Source organism: Marmota monax, unplaced genomic scaffold (genome assembly GCF_021218885.2).
Source record: "Marmota monax isolate L192 unplaced genomic scaffold, Marmota_monax_Labrador192_F-V1.1 WCK01_AAM20220418_F8-fsc00035, whole genome shotgun sequence".
Classification (NCBI taxonomy): Eukaryota; Metazoa; Chordata; class Mammalia; order Rodentia; family Sciuridae; genus Marmota; species Marmota monax.
The window spans coordinates 2,186,446-2,210,786 of NW_026691961.1; the positions used below are offsets into that span (position 1 = coordinate 2,186,446).

At 49.5% G+C, this 24,341-nt stretch overlaps 1 protein-coding gene across 1 annotated transcript in view; it reads left to right on the forward strand.

Moving 5' to 3' along the window:
- Window positions 1-1,711: 1,711 nt before the first annotated feature.
- Pdilt (protein disulfide isomerase like, testis expressed) overlaps window positions 1,712-24,341 on the forward strand; it is a 39,884-nt gene continuing 17,254 nt past the window's right edge. The window contains exons 1-3 of the mRNA XM_058580011.1: window positions 1,712-1,776; window positions 9,661-9,863; window positions 19,042-19,248. Coding sequence (XP_058435994.1) covers window positions 1,712-1,776; window positions 9,661-9,863; window positions 19,042-19,248 — 475 coding nt within the window. The remainder of the gene's footprint in view (window positions 1,777-9,660; window positions 9,864-19,041; window positions 19,249-24,341) is intronic.

Sequence of the window (24,341 nt, forward strand, 5' to 3'; positions counted from 1 at the left end):
GTCTTGGAGCCAGCTGGTCAGGACACTGGGTCCCTGCCAGGCAGCACTCCAAGTTCCCTCCAGCGTGGACGCCTGCCTACTGTTGAATGTTCCCTGAGGACTTAGTTTGCCAACTAATCCAAAAGGACAAGGAGGACATTGTTCTGTTGAAACAGAAAGGACACAGTAGTGGGGTCGACAGGAGCCAGGCCTCGCCCACTTTCTGCTCATGACCCTCCTGTCCACGGGGGAAGTCACCGAGGGGTGGCCCCGGATTAGCAGGGGTTGCACGTGAACACACAGTGGCCGCCGGGGTCACGTGATGCAATTGTTCTCAATCTGGGTGACACAGCAACACAGCTCTATAAATTCACTAAAAATAATGACGGTGACAGTACCGACTGTACTACACCAAGTAAGCCACCCACAGGCTACCTCATCCCACGTCACTTCCTGCCAGCTTTCCTCTTCTCGTCTTCTTGCTCTTTCTGCTCCAGCCACACTGGCCCTGCTGTCCCCTGAGGATCTGGCTGAGGGCTGGGACACCTTCTCTGAGGACAGCAGCAGCCACTGTGGCCCTGACTTGTCGGGTTTCCCAGGACCTGTTGCCGGGAACTCCTGCCAGCCCAGGGTGCACTCCTGTGCCACTGCGGGGCTCGCTGTGTGTGCCCCCGCCACCTCCCCGAGACCAGCTCCCCCCACCACCACCCCCGACACCTCCTACCCTGAATTCCCTGCTTGGCTTTTCTCCTTGGCCCTGATGGCTTCCTAATGTTCCATATTTTTTTAATTTATTCACTTTGTTTTTCCCTCCATGTACACATGCTAGGGTGTGAGCTCCATGAGGACATATATTTTGGGTCCTTGGCACTACCATGTCCCCAGCACTTAGAACAGCACCTGCCATAATGGGAGAGTTCAATAAATATTTGTCAGGTCCAATGAAGAGGGGTTGATATTTACTCATGGTTCTCTATCTGAAATGCATCGTGCGGAGACATTCTGTGCCTAACAATTGAGAACTGAGCCCACATCCCCTCATGGAAGAGGAGCCCTGGGCGTGTTTAGCCCTTTCTGTAACCCCCCCCCCCCCCCCCCCCGGGGCTCTGTCTTCCTGCTGGTTGGGTCAGAGTGACCTATTTCCAGGTGAGCAGCTCCTCTCTTGGCAGGCTTGGCCACCGTGTCCTCTACTAAGTCCCGGGTGACACTCTTATCTCTGAATTTCCAGCCATATCTAGATTTACAGTCTCCGCTCTGGAGTGGATGGATGGATTGGCTGTTCTTCAAGCAATCGGATCTCAGTGTCACCACTGTCCACCGACACTCGATGGCAGGAGCACAGCAGAGGCCAAAGCCTGCAAATTGTGACCACAACAATGACTGGGACTAAACGCTACACTGTCCCCACTAAATTCAGGGCCCGTCTAAGCCACCCCCAGCAGCCAATGCAAGTTTTGTTTCTGGCGCCCACGTGGACTCTGACCCCGGGGGTCCGTGGGCAAGGCCTCTCAGCAGGGACTGCGGGGTAGGGGGTCCCTGTGACTCAACAATGGGCCGTTCTTCTCCAGGGTTACCCTGGGCCTCTAGAACCCCAGAGCTTAGAACCAGCTGCCGAGGCTGCCCTGGCCCCAGTGTGCTCAGGGAGGCCTGCGTTTCTGCCCCTGGATTTCCTGCTCCAAACTCGAGGGGAAGCCAGGAGCCGGCTCTGAAGGCCACCACCTCCCAGAGGACCATGGGGTTTGCAGCCCCGGCTCAGCTTGGCCCCAGCAGCCCTGAGAGAATCACAGCTTCCGTCAGGTATGAGCCACGGTGGTGAAAATGGCAAACGGAGGCAGGGCCTCCCACGGCAGCCTCCCCTCTGCCAAGGTCATCGATTCAAGATGGCTACACAGTTGGGTCAATTAGGAGGCTTAAAAAAAAAAGACACCCAGACAAACCCCACCCCAGACCTGTTAAACTAGAAGCTGCTGGTTTGGGGTAAAACTCCCCAAGAGATTCTAAGGTGCAGTCCTAGGTGAGAACCAAGGAAATGGGTCATGGGGTGTGTTGCAAGAATTAAATTAGGTGATTCACTCATTCATTCATTCAACAAACGTCCATTGAGCTTTCAAATCGGCTTCAGGAACTCAGCTAGGAGATGCAGGAGCAGCTATGAATAATTGCATTTAAGTTAAATTTAAAAAAAAAATAAGGTGAACTCAGTCAATAACACAAAACAGGAAGCGATCACTTGTGATACAGCAGAACATGCTAGAAGCAGGGGTGGGTGAGACCCAGTGGCCGGGAGGACCCCTCCGCTGAGCTGGTATTTCAGCTGGGACCTGAAGGACCAGGAAAGGCTAAAGATGTGGAATGAGGATGTTGTGACAGAGGCGAAGGTCTAGGGGCAGGGAGGGGAGGAGACCCGGTGCCACAGCCAGTGAGGGGACAGTGCTGAGCCACATGAGGTCACCTGGGGACAGTCCAGAGCCCCGTGGGACTGACAGGCTGCAAGACAGGGCTTGGGCAGTGTGTGCTGGCAAGGCCTGCAGCCTGTTAGTGAGCACAGAACTGATCTAATCCGTTTAAAGTGGGAATCTCTAATGGCTGCGCAGGGGGAGGGTAAGGGGAAGACGGAGAGTCAACGTGGAGAGACCAGCAGGGGGACAGCTGCACCATCCAGACAGGACAAGACATGATGGTGGCCGGGGACACGGGGGTCTCTGTGGAATGCCCAGGGACAGGATGGAGTTTGGGCTCTGCACTCTGTCTGCCTGGCAACTGGCCACTTAATGAGCTATTCTCATTAAGAGTGGCGCGCGCCTGTCATCCCAGTGGCTGGGGAGGCTGAGGCAGGAGGATCGTGAGTTTAAAGCCAGCCTCAGCAACAGTGAGGCCCTAAGCAACTCAGTGAGACCCTGTCGCTAAATAAAATGTAAAATAGGGCTGGGGATGTGGCTCAGTGGTCGAGAGCCCCTGAGTTCAATCCCTGGTAGCCTGCCCCCCAAAATAGTTTCCCCTCATGCCATTTCCCTTATTGGGAGGTGACATTGGAGCCGAGCTTGGGGTTTGTACAGCTAGGCAGTGCCTAGGGACCAGGGGGTCACAGAGGGGTCACAGGGATGCCAGGCTCAGGAGCAGGTGCAGGATAATAGGGTCCACAGCCCTGAGAACAAAGGGGCAGGCACAGAGGTGACAGAGGGCACACTGGAGGACCAAGCCGGAATAGGGTCCAGGGTGTGAGGGGACCTCTGAGATGATACGGAGCCAAGCCTGGGCTTGGGAGGGTCTCGAGAGGGAGAGCAAGAGGGGCGAGGAGAGAGGAAGTGAAGGAGTCCCCTGTCCCACTCCTGGGAATGCAAATAGGTCACGTCTTTGCTTCAGCCAGAGGACACCTTGTGCACGACGCTTTCCATGGTCCCCACGTTGAAAATGTCGGGGTCCCCTTTCCCCACAGCTTAACACAGCCCCTTATCTACACCCCCTCCGCCCTTACCAGGGTCCGATACACCGTCTCTCTACCCGTTCATCTCCTGTGCCGCGGACCAGGGCTAGAAGGTCTGTTTGGCTCACTGTGGTGTCCCCTGTCCCCTAGACAGGCGTCACGATCTCCAAAACATTTGGTGAAGCAACAAACAAATAATGAGTACGTGAGGCAGAGGGAGGTGCCCAAGGTAGCAGGAAACCTGGCACCTTCCCCGGGAAGGGGCAGAATCCCCAGGGAACTGTCAGCAACCCTTGAGGGGAGAGTGTGAGGGTGAGCCCCCCCCACCCCTGTCCCCTACTCCTGCTCAGATGCTCAGCTACCCCCTGAGCTGAGCTGGCTCTGCAGCCACCCTCAGGTCACCAACTCAAGCTCCTCTTTCCTCCAGAGAGTGTCCTTCAGACCCCTCAGAGAGGCTGTCACAACCCCTTGGCACTTTTCCAAATGGCCCCCTCCAGCCGGGCCAGGCTTCTGGGTTCCAAGGAATAAGGAGGGAGATGGTCAGTGTCAGGCCTGGGAAACTTCTAGGTGGTTTACTCAACTAAGGAAGCATCATTCTATCCATTTTCTGCAGAATGGAAGATGAACGCCGACACTCTAGTGCCTCGGTGGGCTCCTGCCTCCGTGTAGGCAAAGACGGGGGGAGGGCACTTCTCCAGAAAGCGACAGGCTCAATGAACAAACAAGCCAGGAAGTAAATTAGTTCTAAAAACCAAAGACCTGCCAGGGCTCATAAGTGGCGTGCCGCCTGGTGGGTCCTGGGGCATTGCAGATCACGGGTGACCCTCCGACCTGGTCAGCAGTACTGAGCCTTTTGGCTGAGACATGGGACTTGAATCCTGGGCACCACTCAGTATTCCAGAAAACCAGGCTGCCCACCTGCCCTTCTCCCTCACCTCGGCTCTCTGTCTTGGTTGATTTCCTTGGATCCTGTGGCTGGCAAACTAAAGCACGGTGCCACAGAATTACCCAGAAGAGGCTTTAGAGATGTGATCATCGGTGACAGTACATGGATCTCATTTGGATCCAAATTCAAACAAAGTTTTATAAAGCGATCAGGGTAATTTGCATACTGATGGGATAGTTGATGATATGAAGATGTGATATTTTGTGAAGTCCGATCATGGTATCCTGGTCATGTGATCTTTAAAAAAAAAAAAACCCTTATCATGTAGGGATTCTTAGTGAAATATTTATGGGTGAAATGTACAGTGCCTGAGACTGGCTTCCAAATAATCTAGGGCAGAGTGTTGACGGGGCTATGATTGATATGATGGATTGAGGCAGTAGCTGAAGTTGAAGGGTGGGTACCTTGGGGACAGAGCGTACCATTCTCTCTATTTTTGTGTGGGTTCCAAATCTCCCAAGTAAAAACTGAAACAAAATGGCAAACACAGAATCATCTTGGGAAACTTTGAAATGTCTAGGTATTTGAGGTCTTACCCTGAGCAATTCTGAATGCAGTTGATCTTGGGTGAGATGAAGCAGCTAAAATCCCCCAGGGGATTTTAATATATTACCAGAGTTAAAAAACGAGAACTAAGCACCCCAAATACGTGTAGTCTGATTCCATTTATGCTTAAAAAATGTGCATTCAAAGTGTGTCCAAATAGGTATTTTCAATGTCTGTCAAGTGCTGGGAGCCATTAGCCAAGTAGGTATGACAATTTCCTTGCCAGCGTACCCCATGTTGCAGTGACATTGAATGTACGTGACCTTGCTCAAGGACCAAGGCAGATTAGGGTGTTCCCGGTTTTAAGATAATCGTGTTTAGGGCGTTCCCAGTTTAGGTTCCAGGTTTAAGGTTTAAGATTATTCCTGCTGGGAATAGGGCGTATCCTGCTGCCTGAGTTCCCCTTGAGTTCTCACGGGACTCAGACAGTATATTTTGGAGATAGAAGCCCAGTGGGAGTGGATTTGGGCAGAGAACGTGGATTTCCCCAGAACGTGATTGTAGACAGCTGGTGTGAGTTCGGGAATAAAGAGTTGCTGTTTGAATCTACAAGCTGTGTGGTGGCTCGTGATTGTGTGCCCAGCCAGACTGCGGCATTTGTGCCCAGCCAGACTGCGGCATTTGGCGGCTCGTACGGGGAACTTCTGAAGCTTAGAGGTAAGTGAAATTGCTCGCCCCTGAGGAAGAGCGAAAGAATGGGTGACCAATTCAAAAAACAATGTGTTATTGTTTTGATTTATTTTGTTTTTGTTTTGAGCTGCCTGTTCTTAGAACTTTCTCAGGCAAACTGGGGAAAATGGTTGACTCAAGATTTGAAGTTGTTCGCCTCCGAGGAAGAGAAATTGTTAGAGGAAGGAGGCACCCCAGTAAGACCAACAACAGTTAGGGCATATGTTGATACAATACAAAAATGTAGCACATGGCCTTTTAAAGACGAGTTATTAAGTATACCAATGGGACCATCATGGTATCCTGTAGAAGGATTTTTCTTCAACAAGAGATGGCTAATTCTGTTTACTACATTTGTCTAAGATCTTGGTTTTTACAGACATCTGATTAATTTACAAAGCTAAAGTGTTAAAATATCAACCACTAAATATAAGATCAAGTACTCTTTACTTATTAAGTTCCATAAGGTAATATATTTAAACATTATGTGTGTTTTCATAAATTGGTAAATGGAAAAAAGTTTAATATTGCTTTGGTCTGTGTCTTTGCTGAAACAAGGTTACTAAGAGTTAAGATTCTATCGTGTAATTTATATACAAAGAGTAGAAAAATTTTCAGTTGGGTTTCAATTATAGTATTATAGTATCATAAAAAACATGAAAGTCTTTCATTTTATTAAAGTGGAGTAATTTGTCTAAATCAGAAATTTTATAAGAGTTGTTTCAAAATGTGAATTTATAAAAAGGGTTAATGGTTAAAAAAGAGATAGAAAAAGATTCAAGATGTGGAAATATATTTTAATATAAAAGGTTAAAGGAAAAAGAAATGTTTCTAGATGAGATAATCTCTGTGTGGTAAAGTAAAAGTTGTAAAATGCCATTTAAAAAAATTTTGAGGAAACTAGACTTACTTTAAAAGCTTGAGAAAGGAATAAAGAAGAAAAAGGTATTTGTACATGGCAGATTGAGACAAAGCTTCTCAATGGAGTTTTTAAAAAAAAGCCTTTGGTTGAAGGGCAGCCATGTAAATTAACATTGAAGTGATTTAAACAAAATCTAAGCCTCATTCAAAAGAGTGAAGCTGTAGGTGGTGAAAAAGTACATTTAAAAGTACAGTATAGATAATTAAAAGGCTTTAAAAGGTTAAATTGAAGGTGGTTAAAATGCCTTCACGATGGAGGAAAGAAGCTTAATCTTAAAGGCATTACTTTAAAAAAATGGGAAGATAATAGGATAAAAGATATTTAGATAAAGAAGATTAAAAATTTAAAGTGAAAAACTTTAAAGACAGAAGTATAGAAAGTTAAAAAGAAAAAAGATAAAGAGGATGTAGAAATATAAAAAAGATGTAGGAAGACAAGAATTTTAAACCCACAAAATAGGAAAAAAAAAATAGGAGGAAAATAAGCAACTAAGGGTAAAAATACAAACCTTAGGAAAAAAAAAACTAGAAGATAGAAATAAGATAGAAAATGGTTGAAAATGTCAAGTAAGGTATTACACAGATAGAAAATGCAAAAAGCTAAGACAACTATTAGATACAGACATATACTTATTAAAGCAAAAAGAGGGAATTGGAAGGGGGTATATATCCCCCAAAGATAAACTTAAAATAACGCTTTTTACTCTAAAATTTTTAAATTTGGATTCATCAGGACTTAGTGCTGCGGAAAGACACATGTATCCAAAAAATGTACATAAGCCTAAGGTACTTTGGAAAGATATTCTAACACGACAATGGAAAGGTCCTGACCCAGTGATTGTCTGGAGTCGGGGTCTGTTTGTGTTTTTCCACAGGGAAAACAGCAGCCCATTTGGATTCCAGAGAGATTAACTAAAACAGTTTCTACAGATCGAAAAAAAGATGATTTGACTCAAATCCATAACAGCTGATATCCAGAGCTCCAGCTTGGCCATTCTTACATCTGCGACAGTGATTAACCAGGATGCTTTTTTCAATAGCTATTTTATTATTGCATTTTTCCACATCATAAGGTTGTATTTTTATTTTTTGAGCTCATACAAACCTAGGTTAATGTTTTTCTGATCAGTTTTATTTTTTGACTGTGGAGTTTTTAAACATTGCAATGGAGATTTCACCCAGGATAATGTCTCTTTAGCATCATTGCCAGAATTCCTATCTCCATCCCAGTGCCGGTGAAGAACTCAACAAGTAATGCTCAATCAAGGAGTTAACTTACTTTGGGAGGAAACGGATTTTGGGAGGAAATGGACATATTGATAGATTCCTCTGCTTTGAACTGCTTGCAGAACTTGCCTGGACTATGTAACTATCGTTTGGTGCAGCGAATTGTGGTAATGCTGGCATATCTTTGCTGATGGTGTCACCAGTGATGCAATTTTTCCCAAGGAGCCGTCAATTGGCTTGGTGTCGTGGCATTTCTGTATCCTCCTCCCTTCTGCTAGTGATGGTCTAAAATTTGGGGGCCAATGGCTTATGCTGGACCGGTAGTCAGTGACGGGTATGATCCAATTGCAGTGGTATCAACCTAAGACAGGAGGCTGACGCCTAAAGGTCAGTTTTCCGATGAGGGGTAAGAACCATATGTTGAATTGGACAACCTACCAGGCACGGTCCATAAGCCACATTAACCTCACTCCCCCACTGGCACCAAGGCCAAATTTGGGGGCCAACAGAGGTGAGGCAAAGAACCTCACCCCCCCACTGGTGCATAGACCTATCCACAAGTATGGCTGTATGCTGGACCGGTAGTCAGTGACAGGTATGATTCAATTGCAGTGGTATCAACCTAAGACAGGAGGCTGACGCCTAAAGGTCAGTTTTCCGATGACGGGTAAGAACCATATGTTGAATTGGACAACCTACCAGGCACGGTCCTTAAGCCACATTGCGTGTTGTTTAATTAATCAGAAGGGGGGAGATGCTGGGAGCCATTAGCCAAGTAGGTATGACAATTTCCTTGCCAGCGTACCCCATGTTGCAGTGACATTGAATGTACGTGACCTTGCTCAAGGACCAAGGCAGATTAGGGTGTTCCCGGTTTTAAGATAATCTTGTTTAGGGCGTTCCCAGTTTAGGTTCCAGGTTTAAGGTTTAAGATTATTCCTGCTGGGAATAGGGCGTATCCTGCTGCCTGAGTTCCCCTTGAGTTCTCACGGGACTCAGACAGTATATTTTGGAGATAGAAGCCCAGTGGGAGTGGATTTGGGCAGAGAACGTGGATTTCCCCAGAACGTGATTGTAGACAGCTGGTGTGAGTTCGGGAATAAAGAGTTGCTGTTTGAATCTACAAGCTGTGTGGTGGCTCGTGATTGTGTGCCCAGCCAGACAGCTTTCCCAGTGGTGGAATTATGAAAGAGATATTTTTTTGGGGGGGTTGTCCCAGGGATTGTACTCAGGGGCACTCGACCACTACACCACATCCCCAGCCCTATTTTGCATTTTATTTAGAGACAGGGTCTCACTGAGTTGCTTAGCACCTCACTTTCACTGAGGCTGGCTTTGAACTCATGATCCTCCTGCCTCAGCCTCCCGAGCTGCTGGGATGACAGGTGTGCACCCCTGCGCCTGACGTGGAAGAGATTTTTATTTTCCACTTGACATATTATTGTGTTGTTTGGAACATTTACAAGTGTGAACTTTGAAAACAAAATACTTACACTTGAGAATATTTCAAAAACCAAATGGAGGTTTCCTGCAAGGTAAACCGTCACAGGGGCATTCAAGCAGGAGCCGGAGGAGCAGGATGCGTGGGGCGTGGTTGGCAGAGGGGATGCTGGGAGGCGGTTTGGGGATTGAGCCAGTCATCTCTGAGGTCCTGGGGCTCTGGAATGGGCACCATCTCTGCAGAGTTTTCACCTGGTGGCCGGGAGGCTTGTGGGTTCCAGTGGCTGCTCTGACTGGCGCCCAGCGGCTCTGAGCTGTCCCCCACCCCGGGACTGGAGTTATCCTAATACCTGGCCTTTGTCCAGGGCTGCTGCCAAGCTGTGGCGTTGCTGGAAGGCAGGCGCCTGCTCAGGGCCCATTTCCCCTGGGCGGAGCGGGGGCAGGAGTGGGGACTGGTGCGGGGCCGGCCTCCTGTGTGGACAAGGGCTCTCTCCCTCTCTCCCTGCAGGACGGCCTTGGGGCTCCTCTACCTGCTGCTGCTGGCCTCTTGTGCATCCCCCGGCCACAGCCTGTCAGAGGAGTACACCAGCGTCTCCAGGTTCAACTTCTCCCCACCCCTGCGCATCCCAGAGGAGCACAACCTGCTGGTCCTCAGCACCGTCAGCCTGCCCGTGATGCTGAACCAGACCCGCTTCCTCTTGGTGCTCTTCCGTGAGTCCCCCCCGCCCCCAGGGTGATGGGAGATGAGAGGGTGGTGCCTGCCTGCCTGCTTCTGGGCGTGGGCAAGGGGGCAGAGTTTTATATACCACAAAATGCCTACGGACACACAATCTATGTCTTCCAAAAGTTACCTGGGTGCATCATGCCCAATTTCCAGATGTGGACACTGAGGTCCAGGCGGATTAAGCAAATCACCAGATACCATGCTGACACTTCAGTCGGAGTTTATATGGGACTCCCGTGTCCCACCCAAGGCAAGGAGCCAGGTTTCGCTTGCAGATGCCTTTACTGTCTCCTGAGCCTCAGTTTCCTCCTCTGTGAAGTTGGCATGAATGTCATGACCTCGCTGGATGACTGGGAAGAGTGAATCAGAAGGGTTAAATTCCAGAACCCATCCAGAGAGAACCAACCACTGTAGTTGTGCCCAGGCTCTCGAGAAAGGGTTCCCCGGCCTTCACCTCTGCCGTCCGAGCTGGGCACACACGTCTCTGCTCTTTGGACTGTTTTCTTCCCCTCACAGACATTTCAGGGGACAGAATGGGCACCGGGCTGCACCTGGGGACAGAGTGTGAGGGATTTTCATAACAGTTTTCACAGCGTGAGGGGTCACTGCATGCAGCCGTGTCCTAAGCCCCTCATGAAATGTGAAGTCATTTGATGCTTGCGGTCCAGGGTCAGGGGTGCTATCCCCCACTTTTTTAATAAAAATATTTTTTATTGGTTCTAATCAGTTATCCAGGACAGTAGAGAGCTCTTCGATTCATCCTACACAAATGGAGCAGAATTTTCGCTTCCCTGGTTGTTCACGCAATCGTACATCTAATGATGTCCGCCGTCTCATTCCACCATCTTTCCTATCCCCAGGCCCCCCTCTTCTCCCCTCTCCTTTGCCCCATCCAAAGTTCCTCCACTCATCCCATGCCCCTCCCATTAGGGATTAGCATCCACTTATCAGAGAAAACATGTTTTTTTGGGAGGATTGGCTTATTTTGCTTATCATGATGTTCTCCAACTCCATCCATTTACCTGCAAATGCCATGATTTTATTCTCTTTTACTGTTGAGTGATATTCCATTGTGTATATACACAACAGTTTCTTGATCCACTCATCTATTGAAGGGCATCTAAGTTGCTTCCATAGTTTAGCAATTGTGAATGGTCCTACTATAAACATTGAAGTGGATGTGCCACTGAACATCAAGATGCCTATAGGATTCACCTAATTTTTTTTAATAGCTGAGGACACAGATGCTCAGAGAGTCCAAGTGATTTACCCAAGGTCACACAGTTCAAATGGGGACTGTAGAATCCATGGTATACCATTTTCCGCATGGAAGGATCTGGAGAATACAGAAAGGAGGTGTGAACATGGAGTCAGCCTCTGTCCTGCCTTCAGAGCTGCTTCTGGAAATGGCTGGCTCTGTGTCAGCCCTCAGGGTGTGCTCCCAGGGCTTGCCAGGCCTGACCAGCACCCAGGCTCCCTGGATGAGCAGGACTTGGCTGCGACACAACCAACAACCTAACAACCTCTGACTCCCGGGTTTCCTGAGGCTGGGTTGAGAGAGTGTGCTGGCCCAGGGGGAGGGAGCTTGAGATGCTGGCTTCTGTTGTCACGACCACTGTAGTTTCCCCATCTGGACAAGGTTAGCCACTCCTCCTCTGCAGGTAGCTGTGGTGCCAAAGTGGGTGAGTCTGCCGTCACTCGCCCCAAGTGGCACTCAAAGCAGGTGCAGTGATTGATTGTGCTGTTCTTCACCCTGACACTCAGGCCTGCTCAGTGCCAGGCTCTACGGCTGGTCTTTGCAAGGGCCCCAGAGATAAAAGCTCTTGGTTTCTGCTGTCAAGGACTTTCCTATTTAAGCCAGGAATGTTGCAGGGCACAGACTTTTTAATGCACGTCATTAACTAGTCCAAACGGTACCCTTTGGTGCCCCAGGGTGGAGAAGCACTGGTTAGGCTTGTGGTCAGGTGACCTCCCAGCCTCAGCAGCTGAGCAGCCTTCTCTGGCTTGGATCCTGCTCCCTGTTGTGCAGAGGATTCCTGAGCTAAAGCAAAGGCATCTTGAAACTTGGGGTTTGCTTTGACGTGAGAGAAATCCTGTTTGGCTTCCCAGTGAGGCCCCGGGACAGTCTTTGGTGGGAACAGGGCAGCAGGCCTCACACGGTCACCCACACAGCACTTGAGTTTATGATCCCGGTTAGAAATTCTGGTCTTCCAAAGCTCCTTCCTCTTTCCTTGTCTCTTATTTGATGCATTGTCTCTGAGCGATGTCACTCCTAGGAGGAGTAGGGGGACGTGACAGTAGCAATAGCTCAGTTTCTTGAGTCCCAGGTCTTCCCCAGCAGCCACTTCAAGGCAACATGAGTCCTGTTCTCTTTGTGTTCTTAAGACTAACAGTTCCCGGAAGGAATGTTTGATGGACTCATGTTTGCCTCCACCCAATAGGGAGCATGCGCTTTGTATCAATCCCTTTAAATAGTTCTAAGCCTTGGACATCCCTCCACCTCAAGCTGTTAGTGGTTGTCTTCAACTTAAGAGCAAGATGCATGCCTGATCTTACTTCAAACCTACTGAGCAAAACCTGGAAGGAGAGGTTCAGTCTGGGCCTCTGCCTTTAGACAGGAGGGCAGGTACTTCCACTTTGCCGGATGGCTCCTCCATCCAGTTCTGCCCATCCCTCATCCACACCAGGACTTGGGCCATAGCTCTTGTTGCTTCTGAGAAGAGTCAAGAACCCTGCAGCTCCAATATGCATGCTGTGGAATTGTAATTTGTTTGCACAGCTCAAATATCCAAACCATCTTCTCCTTTTGGCTGGGGCCCTAATCTCTGAGTTCTGAACCCTCAACGTGAGTGTAGACAGGTGTAGAGCCAGCCCAGCATGCACCTCGACACACATTTACCCTTTGAAAAATGGAGCCGCAGGTGGTCAGGCTTGGGGAACCTGTTCTGTCCCCAGGAGAATGCACAGCTCTCTCTGTCCAGTGCCGCTTCTATTTTAATCGGGGCAATATGTCCTGTTCTTGGTTCTTTGGGTCTTTTAACTCAGGGACTGACAGTGAATCTGGGGCTACAGAGCAGCCAGTCAATTTTGCGTTCTTTAACTGCACTGGATCACAACCAATTTGAATATTTTCAATACTTCCCCTCAGAGGGCATTTCTTAGCAAGGCTCCACACCAGCAGAGGTCTGGTTATCCAAGAGACACTCAATTACCCTCATCACATCTGAATCCTTGATTCCTGCCAATACTCAATTTAGTTCAAAATGAGTTCTCCAAAACTGGCTGGCCTTCTAAAGTGACCTTTGGAAAAATTAATCACTCAGGGGAAAGCATTCTAAAAGCCTTTTCCCCCCATGGTTAAACCGGCTCTTTATAAAGAGTGTGTTTTAGACATCGGCCTCGGGGACTTTCCTAACATCTCTCACATCCTTAACTGAAGTCCTTCTCTCTTCTCATCTCTGAGGACCAGTCCCCAGGAGTGTGGGAGACCTCAGCGCCTTGGATCTGATCCCAGCCACCTGTCTCTTCCCACATCCTGCGTCCCCCCAACAGGACGGCAATACAACCGTTGTCAGAGTCAAAATCCTCAAGGTTGCTCTTGATTCCCCTCTATTCTCCCATCCAACCCACCAACATGCCCTGTGCCCTGTGGTGTCCCCCACCGTCTCCAGTTCTCCCCACCCCTCCACCTGCCCCAGTCCCACCTGTGGTCAGCAGAATGTTCGCCCTGGCCAGGCCCCTGGCCTCTGTGTTCACAGTCCTCCCCGCCTCTAGCCTCCTTTCTGAACCTCCTCACCGGGACTGTGAGACCCAGCTCCTGGACAAGAGGCTATTTTCACATCTGCTCCCTTGTAGATGGGAGGAGGTCGCCCCACTCCATCACGCAAGTGACTTGCCCTGCGCCTCCTCCTCTTGGCACACGCTGTGCAGGATCAAAGCTGCTTTTCAACTTGGCGCTCCCCGGGAGCCCCCACTGACTTGTATCTGGAGAGCTAGCACCCGGCCCTGTGCTTGGGACATGGCAGGTCTCCACAGGTGTGGAGTGAATAAATAAATGAATGATTGGATGCATAAGATGATATATCCTTTGGCCCAGATGTTTTCCTCCATGAAAGTTCCCTTGAATGAGTTCAGGAGAAAAGGAAAGGCCCACTGCACTGGGAGTGGCTCAGAGAAGCCTTAGGAGTGGACACTGGGTCACTGGGGGTCGTTCACTCCTTGCCCCTGTGACAGAAGGGGCAAGAGTCTGTTCTGGGAACGCACGGGATGGTGACGGTGGTCAGGATGACGAATGTGAAGACGGTGGTGACGGTTCGGTAATGCTGATAGTCATGGCGGTGACAATGACGATAACGACGGACGTGTAGGGATGACAGTGGTATCTCTTTATCAAGCACCTGTGCTCGGGCACTGCACTTGGCACCATAGTCCCCATCTTACACACGAGGCAAAGAAGTCTCACCAAGGTCAGACCAATTATTTACCCAAAGTCCTACAAGTGGCAGATGGCCGCCCGTCCCGCAGCACGGTGCTGAGCCTGCCAACACTCAGTACTTATTTACTCATTCATCACACATCGGTTTACTACTCATTAGGTCCCAGATATGTTCTAGGCAGTGAGGATATAAAGGTGAATGAACCGGGTGAATATCATGGCCCTCCTGGAATTCATCACCCTGGAGAGGGGAGACAAATAGGCAAAATATAAGGTGTATCATATGGTTAAAAATACTATGAAGAAAACCGTGGATAGCACAAAGGGTAGATGGAGGCTGTAATTTTAAACAGAGCAGCCAAGGAAGGCTTTCCTGTGAGGAAGCAACCCATGAAGACATCTGAGATTTCAGGCAGAGGGAACAACATATGCAAAGGCCCTGGGGTGGTGAGCGTACCAGTATGGCTAAAGCTGTATGCTGAAAACCAGAGTAGGAGAAAATGAGGTCAGATGGATGAAGTCACATCCTCGGGGACCTTATAGGCCATGGGGATGGTCAGAACAATTTGTTGGCTGGGTCCGGAAGAACTGCAAGGTTCGGATGACCGTGATGAAGTCCAGATAGACGGTGAGCTCTGCTGACTAGTAGCCCTAGAGTGTGGTGAGGGTGATGCTCTGAATGTTTTTCCATTATTTGATCTGAAGTTTAATCAAAAGCCGGGTTTCTCATCCTCAGTCCTATTGATATTTTAGCTAGATGAGTCTTTGTTTGGGGGATGGCTCTGTACATTGTTGAAGGTTGAGCAGCATTTCTGGCCTCTGCTCACCAGAAGGCCAGGGCATCCCTTCTCCAACTGGGACCACCAAAAGCATCTTCAGATGTCACCAATGTCCTCCATTGAGGACCACCAGGCTAACACAAGGCAGGCTCCAGCACCCTGTGCTGGGACCTCATCTCCATCGGCCACCCTCAAACCTGCCCATTAGCTGCTCCCTGCATCACACCAGCTGCTCAGAAAAGGGAACCCGGGACCATCTACTGAAATCCCAGGCCCCTCAGCCCCAGCACACCCACGTCCCAGGCACGCCGTCAGGGAGCCGCTGCCCAGTCTAAGAGCATCCCAGGACCATTTGCTTATTCTGAAACTGCATGAGAGCCACGTCATTAGATGGGAGGTTTGGCCTGGTTTTGTTTCTCTCCAGGAGCCTCACCACTTACTGGAGATACGGTCTCCAAGGGACCCTCCCTTCCCAGAGAGCACCTGCTCGGAGCAAGGCCAAAGGCTCTCCACCTCTGTCATCACAACGGCTGATGCTTATTGAGCATTCTGGGGCCAGATTGGCACCAAAGCTTTGCCCCTAAAGCAGATGCAGGGTCCGTTAGGATCCCCAGGACCTGAGGGAGGTGGCTCTGTGGGGAGCTCAGCCTGCGTCACTGGGGCCTGCGTCACTGCTGTGCCCCAGAGACTCCCTGAACTGTCTCCCCACCCTGACCAACTGGCACTTCCAGGGGGCCGGGGCAGGAAGTAGGCAGAGACACCTGAGGGATGGCATCCGTTTCACCTTTAAGAATCTGGAATTCAAGATTCCAGAGCCCCAGAGGTGAAACCAGCAGCAAACTCTAAAAAGAGGGACTCTAGGAAGCAGGACCACAAATCATAGAACGGGCTTGTCGCTGCAGGATCTCTCCGCTCCCGTGGGCCCTCCTGGAGCAGGGTACCTGGGAGCTGCACCCCATCGTTCTGTTCTAGGAAAATGGACATTTTTTGGACAAAGTGCCTGATTTGGTAGTTGGAGCATGGCTCTAGGAGTGCGTCAGCCTAACCACTTACTAGCTGCAAGATCTCGGCCCTTCCATTTCCTTGCCTGTGATGATAGATGATCACTCTCAGGGTTGTCTGCAGATAAACTAAGACAATAAGTGCATGGAACGCTTAGCAAAGTGCTTGCCATATTAATGACCAATGAATGTTATTGTTCTTATTATTTTGTTATCATCATCATCACCCACCACCACCACCACCACCATCACCATTGTCACCATTACCACCACCACCACTACCGTCACCACCATCACCATCACCATCACCATCACCACCACCACCATCGCCACCACCATGTACCATCACCACCATCATCGCCACCACCATGTACCACCACCACCATCACCATTACCACCATCACCACCACCACCACCATTACCATCACCACAACCACCACCATCACAACCACCACCACCATGTACCACCACACCACCATGTACCACCACCACCATCACCACCACTATCATTATCACCACTACCATCACCATCACCACCATCACCATCATTATCACCATCATCACCATCACCCCACCACTCACCATCATCATCACCACCACCACCATCACCATTACCACTATGATCAGCATCCCATTTTTCAGTTGCTCAGATCAATAAATGAGAGTCATCCTTGATTCCTCTTTTGCTCACACTCCACATCCAATCAAGTAACAAATCCATACAATATCTCCAAAATCTCTCTACACTTAGATCACTTTCACCCTCCCCTAAACCAAGCTATTGCCATCTCTCACCCAGATGAGTATAGTGGCATCTAAGTGGTTTCTCTGGATCTACTTTTTCCCCCACTTTTTGGTCTAATTTTTTGCCTGACATTGTGAGACCTCAGTTAAAAAATAACTCAGGTCACATCTAACTCTGCTGCCAACCCTGGAATCATTCCATATTCCTTAGAGGAAAGGTCAAAGCATCATTCCTATCCACCCCTTCCCCTGGCTCACTCTGTTCCAGACCCTGTGGACCCCTTGTCATTCCTCACACATGCCATACACGATGCCCCCGTGCCTTTGCCCAAGGTACTCTTCTTCCAGATATCCATGTGGCTTGTTCTCTCATCATCTTTGGTCTTTATCAAAATATTGCTTCTCAGCCATCCTTCTTCAATCTTTCTACTTAAACTCATAATTTCTCTCACACTCCCAATCTCCAAATTTGCTTCTTAGTTCTCCATCATATTTATCATCTCATACAGCACATATTTTATTTATTTTCTACCTTCTTCAATTCCTATAATGGCACCTGACACATGGCATTTCCTAAAAAGAACTTGTTGAATGAATGACTGGCTGAATGAATGGGTGGAATGAATCCCGTGAGCATTACTGTTAGGTCCCATCCTGTTAGCTCTTAGATGGTGGAGTTCCAGTTGTAACAGTTTCTCTTAGCTTCACTGGACTGTGAGTGGACTCTCTAAAAGCTTCACCATTTGGACAATCGAGTCTTTCTCTTGCCCTAAGTGTCCGTGCTTAGAATTGAGATTTCCATGTGATGTCAATCAGCAACTCGAACCCCAGCATGGCCAAATCCACAAGGAAACCAGGAGGGACCCACAGAGCCCAGAGGCCACAGGCAGGCCCCGTGGGGGCGATGGATGGGGTGTCCAGGCCACGGTGGTGATAAAGCTGGCAGAGGCCAGCATCCATCTACAAGAGAGGCAAACCCCCTCTGCCCCTGGCCATTGATTGGGGGTTTAATGAAAGTGAGGGTTCATTTCCGGCTCCACTACAGGAGCAAATGTACTATTGGAAATGGGGTGAGTGCCAGCTGTCCCCGGGCCCAGCTTCTGATTGTGCTTTACGAAAGACCTCCCTGTTGGACTTGGGCTTTCCCCAGCAGAGAGATGACCTGCACTTTCTCCAAGTGCTCTAGATGGACAGAGGGCTGGGAAGAGTGTTCTGGCTTGGAAGGGAATCAGTGGCCCTCTGCCCTGGCCTGGCCCACCTGCCTTACTCAGACCTGGGGAGGTGAGGGACTGTCACTATGCCATCATGAGGAAGAAAGGCAGACTGGGGTGCCACTTAGTGCCCTCCCATGTAGGCCAGAGAGGCTTCTCCCAAGGTCAAGGTCACATGCCACTCTGAGAGTCTGTTTTCAGAAAAGGGCTCCCAGCACTGCCCAGCACTGTGAGCCGCCAAGGAATCCAGAGCACGATACACCCCACCTTCACCTGCACCCCAACACACCCTATCCCCCGGGGCTGTCTCTAATTGAGGTTTTCCTGCCTCATTACATGAGGCTCCAGGGCATGGGAGGGATTCACTGCTACCTCTAGAACATTCCACCAGGGGGCGCTCACGAGGTCTCCCTTTTCTCTCTCTCCTCCTTTCTGCCTCCAAATTTCTGACCACAGGAATTTTACAACTGTAATAACCGTAGTAATAATGCGCTGTGAACTTACCTTGGGCCAGGTAAGTTCACCTGTGTAGTGGAGGTCAGAGAACAGGAACTCTGCCACTAGACCAGTGGGGTCATGGGGTCATGACGAGGATGATGATATTAATAATAATAATAATAAGGACCACACAGGTTTATTGGGAGGAATAAATGACTTAAAACATGTGAAGTTCTAGCCTATAATAAGCACTACCCCACAGGTTGCTTGTTAAATCTCACTGGACTCTCACAAGGCCATGAGATAGCCCCTATTATTTTTCCCATCTTACACTAAGGCGGAACTTAGAGTAAGCTGCCCGAAGTTGTATTTCTCGTGTTACTGGACCCAAAGAACCCTGAGGTACCCCTCCCAAGGAGTCCCATTTCATAACCCATCGTGTCCACATTCTGTCACATTTTGGAAACTTACTCCTCAGCAGTGAGCCCCAGGAGCCTTGGGAGATGGGGTGGGCACGGAGGTTCTCACTAGCTCTGTCTTCCTGTTGGCTGTTTCAGACAACCCATCCTCAAAGCAATCCAGGAACCTGGCTGAGGAGCTGGGAGAAGCTGTGGAGATCATAGGCAAGGGCAAGAATGGTCTTGGCTTTGGCAAAGTAGACATCACGGTGGAGAAGGAGCTTCAACAGGAGTTTGGCGTGAAGAAGGCCCCGGAGTTAAAGCTATTCTTTGAGGGCAATAGGTCCGAGCCCATCAGCTGCAAAGGTAACGTGTTCAAGGGTCAAGTCGACTGTGTGCTCTCACAAAAAGCCTACTTGGCAACCGAGGCTGTGGGTGGGAGGTGCTGATCCACGTGGTCTCTCAGGGACCCAGTGTGGCGGTGGGCAAAGGTGCGACTTAAGCAGTCGAGGGGGAGAAATAAAGAATGTTCACGTGATTCTGCCCTTTTTAATGCTTTATTCACTCAATACAACTCTGTAGGTTCTTAATCATGACAATCCTTAATGGTGGGCATTGTGATAGACATAATCAATTTACTGCAACACACTTAATCATGACAGGCTCATGACAGACATCCCCCTGCATGCTAAGCTCCAGTGGCAGTCTAAAGTCTCAAGCCTTGGGCTCTAAGTCCAGCAGACACACACTCAGACCGCAGTGATCAGGTCAGGGACTGAGGCCATCAGGTCAGGGACTGAGGCCATCAGGTCAGGGATTGAGGTAGGCTTCTCCTGGGGTGGAGCTGACGGCCGGTTGAGCAGAGGGTCCTAGGGAGAAGTTGCAGATCTCACCAGGGTCAAGATGCAACTATAGAGTTTGAGAGCCGTGAGGATCATACAGAGGATCAGGCAAAGGAGGAGAAGAGTTGGGATGTCAGTCCAGGGTCCTCATCAGGCTCCCCGGCCTGTGGGCATCAGTGTCGGCTGGCTGAATGTCTGTTCCTTTTCTCCATCATTTATACTAAATTTTGGGGTTTCTGACCGCCCCTTTCAATCCCTAGCAGCTGCTACCAGATTTCTCAATAACGTCATTGGTCCTGAGGTTAAAGCATCTGCTCTGGTGGTCCCCACCTGATTTTCCCACCTCTTGCCTGTATCAGGGTGAGGGCAACATGACAGAGACTTCACTCAGAGTTGGCCAGGGTTGTGAGAAGTGACCTGTTTATGTCAGGCCATGCCTGATGACCCTGTTGGAGGACTCCGTAGGCGTGCCTGGTGGGACTGCAGGTTCAAACTGGAGTTTTAAAATGGAGTTGCTTAGGCTAAGGTCGAAGGCCATTCTTACACCTAGGGTCTGACTCCCCCTTCCTTTAGGATCTTGGCACCACCTGTTTCCCCCCAAGATCCAGCCAGCAGCTTGGTGAGGAGCCATGGGTGAGGATCAAGGCCTGGAATTGGCAAACATCCCTTCTCTTCACAGTCCCTTGACCAGAATTCTGTTCCATGGCCCCCAGCAACTACAAGAAAGTCTGAGAAATGTGGTTTAGCCCCTAAAGGACATACAGTTGTCTCTACCACAGCCTACACCTCAGCTGATGGGCCCCGGAAGCCCCAAGAGGTGGAGGGTGGGTATGGGACTAATAAACACCAGGCCAGAGATCAAACTCCTACTTATACTTCTTGTCCCCTGTCTTTGACTTTGGAATGATTTTGAAAAGGTCCCAGGCCAGGAAAGCACTCAGTAGCCAGCCGAAAGGGAGACTGAGAGATAATGACAGCAAGACAGGTTTGGGATGGAATTCTACTGAATACTTTAACTTAAACTCATTCATTTATTCAACGTGCATTTATTGACAGCCTTCCATGTGTCAAGCCTGACCTTGGCGGTGAGGATTTCTGGAGAATTATGAGTCTTGGGGTGGTACATGGTAGATCCTAATTTATATGTATGGATGCATAAACATCTGTAAAAGGAATGGGTGGATAAATGCTACAAAAGCAACGAACACGGAGAGCCCAGCACAGCCTCTACTGTTGAATGACTGACACTTAGGAAACTGAGCAGGCAGCTTCCAATAAACCTGATAGAATTGTTGCAAGAATGGGGTGGGGGGGTTGGGGAGGGCCAGCTTCCTGCAGGGGCTGGAGGGTGCTTTGCAGTTCTCTGGATGGACACAAGGGGGCATGAGGGACACAGGACACTCTCATGGAGGAAGGTGCTGCCCAAAGAGAACCTCAGAGCTGTTACATAACGGCTCCTGATGGGCCGCTCCAGCGGGTGTGCAGGAGGGTGGTGCTTGTATGGGGTGAGGAGAGATGAGGAGTCTCTGTCACTTTTCTGTCCCTGCCAGCAGCGTGAGAAGTGACAAAGAGGGCTGTTTCCTAAGACACTGGGTAAGGACCCTCGATATGGGGACCTGTGACTCCAGTAAGCAGCCCTCGGTGGTGAGTTGGTTTTGGGGTTGGCTGTAGAGACACGAGGAGCCCCCGTTACTTTGCCCAGGTCCACGTCTGCTCCCAGAGTGGCTCAGGTTCTGGCATATCCTCCCTCCTGGTAAGGGTGAGCTAACTCCATGGGAGGCCATCAGGTGGCCATGGACAACTTCCAGGCTGTGTGTGAGGGGGTCAGAGACGATCCCAAGGCCTTCTGGCCCCTCTGTGGTGGGAGCCAGTGCCTGGGGCCTTCTCTGCCATGCACCAAGCCTCATCCTCACCTCCCCAGAAAGCCTGCCCTGACACCCGGGTCAGGATGCTCCACTCCTGTGGTCCTCAACACTCGTGTCCTCCACCGTCAGAGCCCTGGCCCCACAGGGTTGGAGCTGCCTCTCTGTCTGCTGAGAGCGCCAGGAGGGCAGGGGCCGATCTGACTTCCACTCTGTGTCCTGTGAAGAGGCTTCCTGTATCAGCAGCACCACTCTCACCCAAGGAATAATCACTTCCTCTTGTCAAAGGTCAAGTTTCCTCATCTGCAAAATGGGGGTGGCGAAAAATATCTACCTCCCAGGGTTTCTGGGAAAATGAACCAATGCTTGCAAGGCACAGGGCCTGACACCTACCTGCAGCATTTACTGGACTCCAGGCACTGCCTAGGCCTTCTCATGTGTCATAGCAACCCAGTGTAGGAGGTGTCTTAGGGATTAAAAAACTAAGGGACAAAAATACATAGTGACTTTTTCAAAGCACACGCACTAATATGCAACAGGGTCAACAAAAGTTTCCTGCAAAGGGTCAGATAGTAAATACTTTAGGCCACATGAGCCCTAAAAATCTCTGTCACAACTCCCTACTCTACTGATGCAGGGTGAAAGCAGTCATATGTCAATGAACTTGGCATAACTGTGTTCCAATAAAACTTTATTCATAAAAACCAAACAGTGGGCCAGAGTTTGCCCCCGCCACGGCTGTAGTTTGTTGAGCCCTGTTCTGCACTGTGCTGTAATAAATGGTGGGCGTGTTTATTATTATTAGTTTATTAGTTTAAACTATTAGTTTCCTCGAAGCAATTAGGTTCTTAATAGATTTTTGAGTCTGAATGGAATGGAATCACAAGGGCCCACTGTAGGGGTGAGGGGTGAGGGGCCAGCCCACGTTTCTGTGGATTTGTTTACCCCTCCCCCCACACCACACCATTGTCATATTATTCCCAACTAGAGAAAGAGGGCAACAGGATGTCGGGATGGAGCCCGGGCTGGGATGCAGGATGCCTGAATTTTAGGACAAGCTCTAGCTATGGGAACTTGAATAAGTTTGCAGACCTGGGCTTTGCAGTTGCTCATGTTGTTGACTTATTGACTGATGCCTCTTCTGCCTACTTGACAGTACTTTGCATACTCCTGCAGTGTGACTTTTAGGAAAACCTGTCTTCCAGAGGCTAGTGGGATGTAGCCCTTGACTGAGGTCAAGGCCCCAGTCCCATCCTCCTCGAATCTCCAGGATGGATGATGGGAAAGGCCTTGGCTTTCTCCTGGAGGGCAGCGGACTCACACTGCCTCCAGGGCCTCAGCTAATGACATATTTATAGCCTGCCTGGGAACAGGCAGCTGTGCCAGCCCCTGTCAATCATTGACAAAGTGTTCACACCTCATTTGTCACCATGTCCTCTGGCTCATGGCCAAGCGCCAGGGGAGAGGCATGGTGCCCAACAAGGGCAGTGCCTCAAATGCAGGCGCCCAGGAGTACGTTATTGGCCAAGTTCACAGCTATTTCAGTCTCATGGGAACTGGAGGGGAAAAGGGGACCCATCCAACCCAGAGAAGCCGGTCCCAGATCAAGTCCCCTAAGCTGGCTCACCTGATGTTCGTTCACTGTAACTGGGAATGATTTCTTGAGCACCTAGGATGTGCCAGACACTCCTCCAGCTGCTGGAGTGGCTCCCACTGAACAAGTTAACAGACAACCGTCATCACAGCAATTTCAGAGAGTGACAGACTCTGTGGAAAAGCAGAATGTGGCATAAGACAGAGAGGGACTGGAGAGTCGGGGAGTGGAGAAGATGGAACTGGGACCTGAAGAAGCAGAAGAAGTTCCCCTCAGAGAGTTAGGAACCCAAGCCTGGTGGCCTGGAGGACCACGGAGTGTTGACAGGGAGAGAGTGGCCCAGGGCGGATCAGAGCCCCAGGTCCGATGGCCTGAAATCTAAACCCACCTGAAGGGTTTCTGTACACTTGTTTTTAAAATATATATATTTTCAGAATTTCTAAGCCAGTTATTTTCCTGGCACTTAAACAACATTTGGCTGGACAAATATCTACAAGAGAAGCAGGTTAATTCTTCTGTGTCCATTTTTATCTTCTCCCGAACTCCTGGCCCAAATGCCCTAGAGAAGTCCATTCAGTATGCCCAAGAGTCATGCACAGGAATCCATTCAAAATGGCCCTCGGCTGGAAACATTCGCAGAGGCCGGCTGAACTGTGAAACACACAGTAGGATACCACACAGCAGCGGGAATGGATCTTCAAGTGCATGAACAACAGGAATGAATCTCATAAATGTCACAAAGCCAGACTCAAGAGCACACACCATGTAATTCCATTCACCCAAAGTTCAGGAACAGGCAGACGGATGCCTGCTGCTAGGAGTTAGGATAGTGGTCACCCCTGGGTGGGTAGGGTGGGGTGGCAGCACAGCAGGGACTTTTGGGAGTCTGGTAACATTCTAGTCCTTGATCAGAGTGATAGTTACATGGCTACGCTCGTTTTGTGAAAATCCATCAAACTATGTTATGATTTTTGCACAATTCTGCATGTAAATATACTTCATTCTAAGGTGTTTGTTTTTTTTTTTAAGGCATGACGCTTTTGGAATGCATAAGCAAAGAAACTGAAGTTAGATCCCTTGGCAGTGGACTTAGCAATTCTGGGTGCATTCATTAAGCCCCATGCAGTAATCTGTCCTGCCACAGGGTCTTTGCACAGGTCC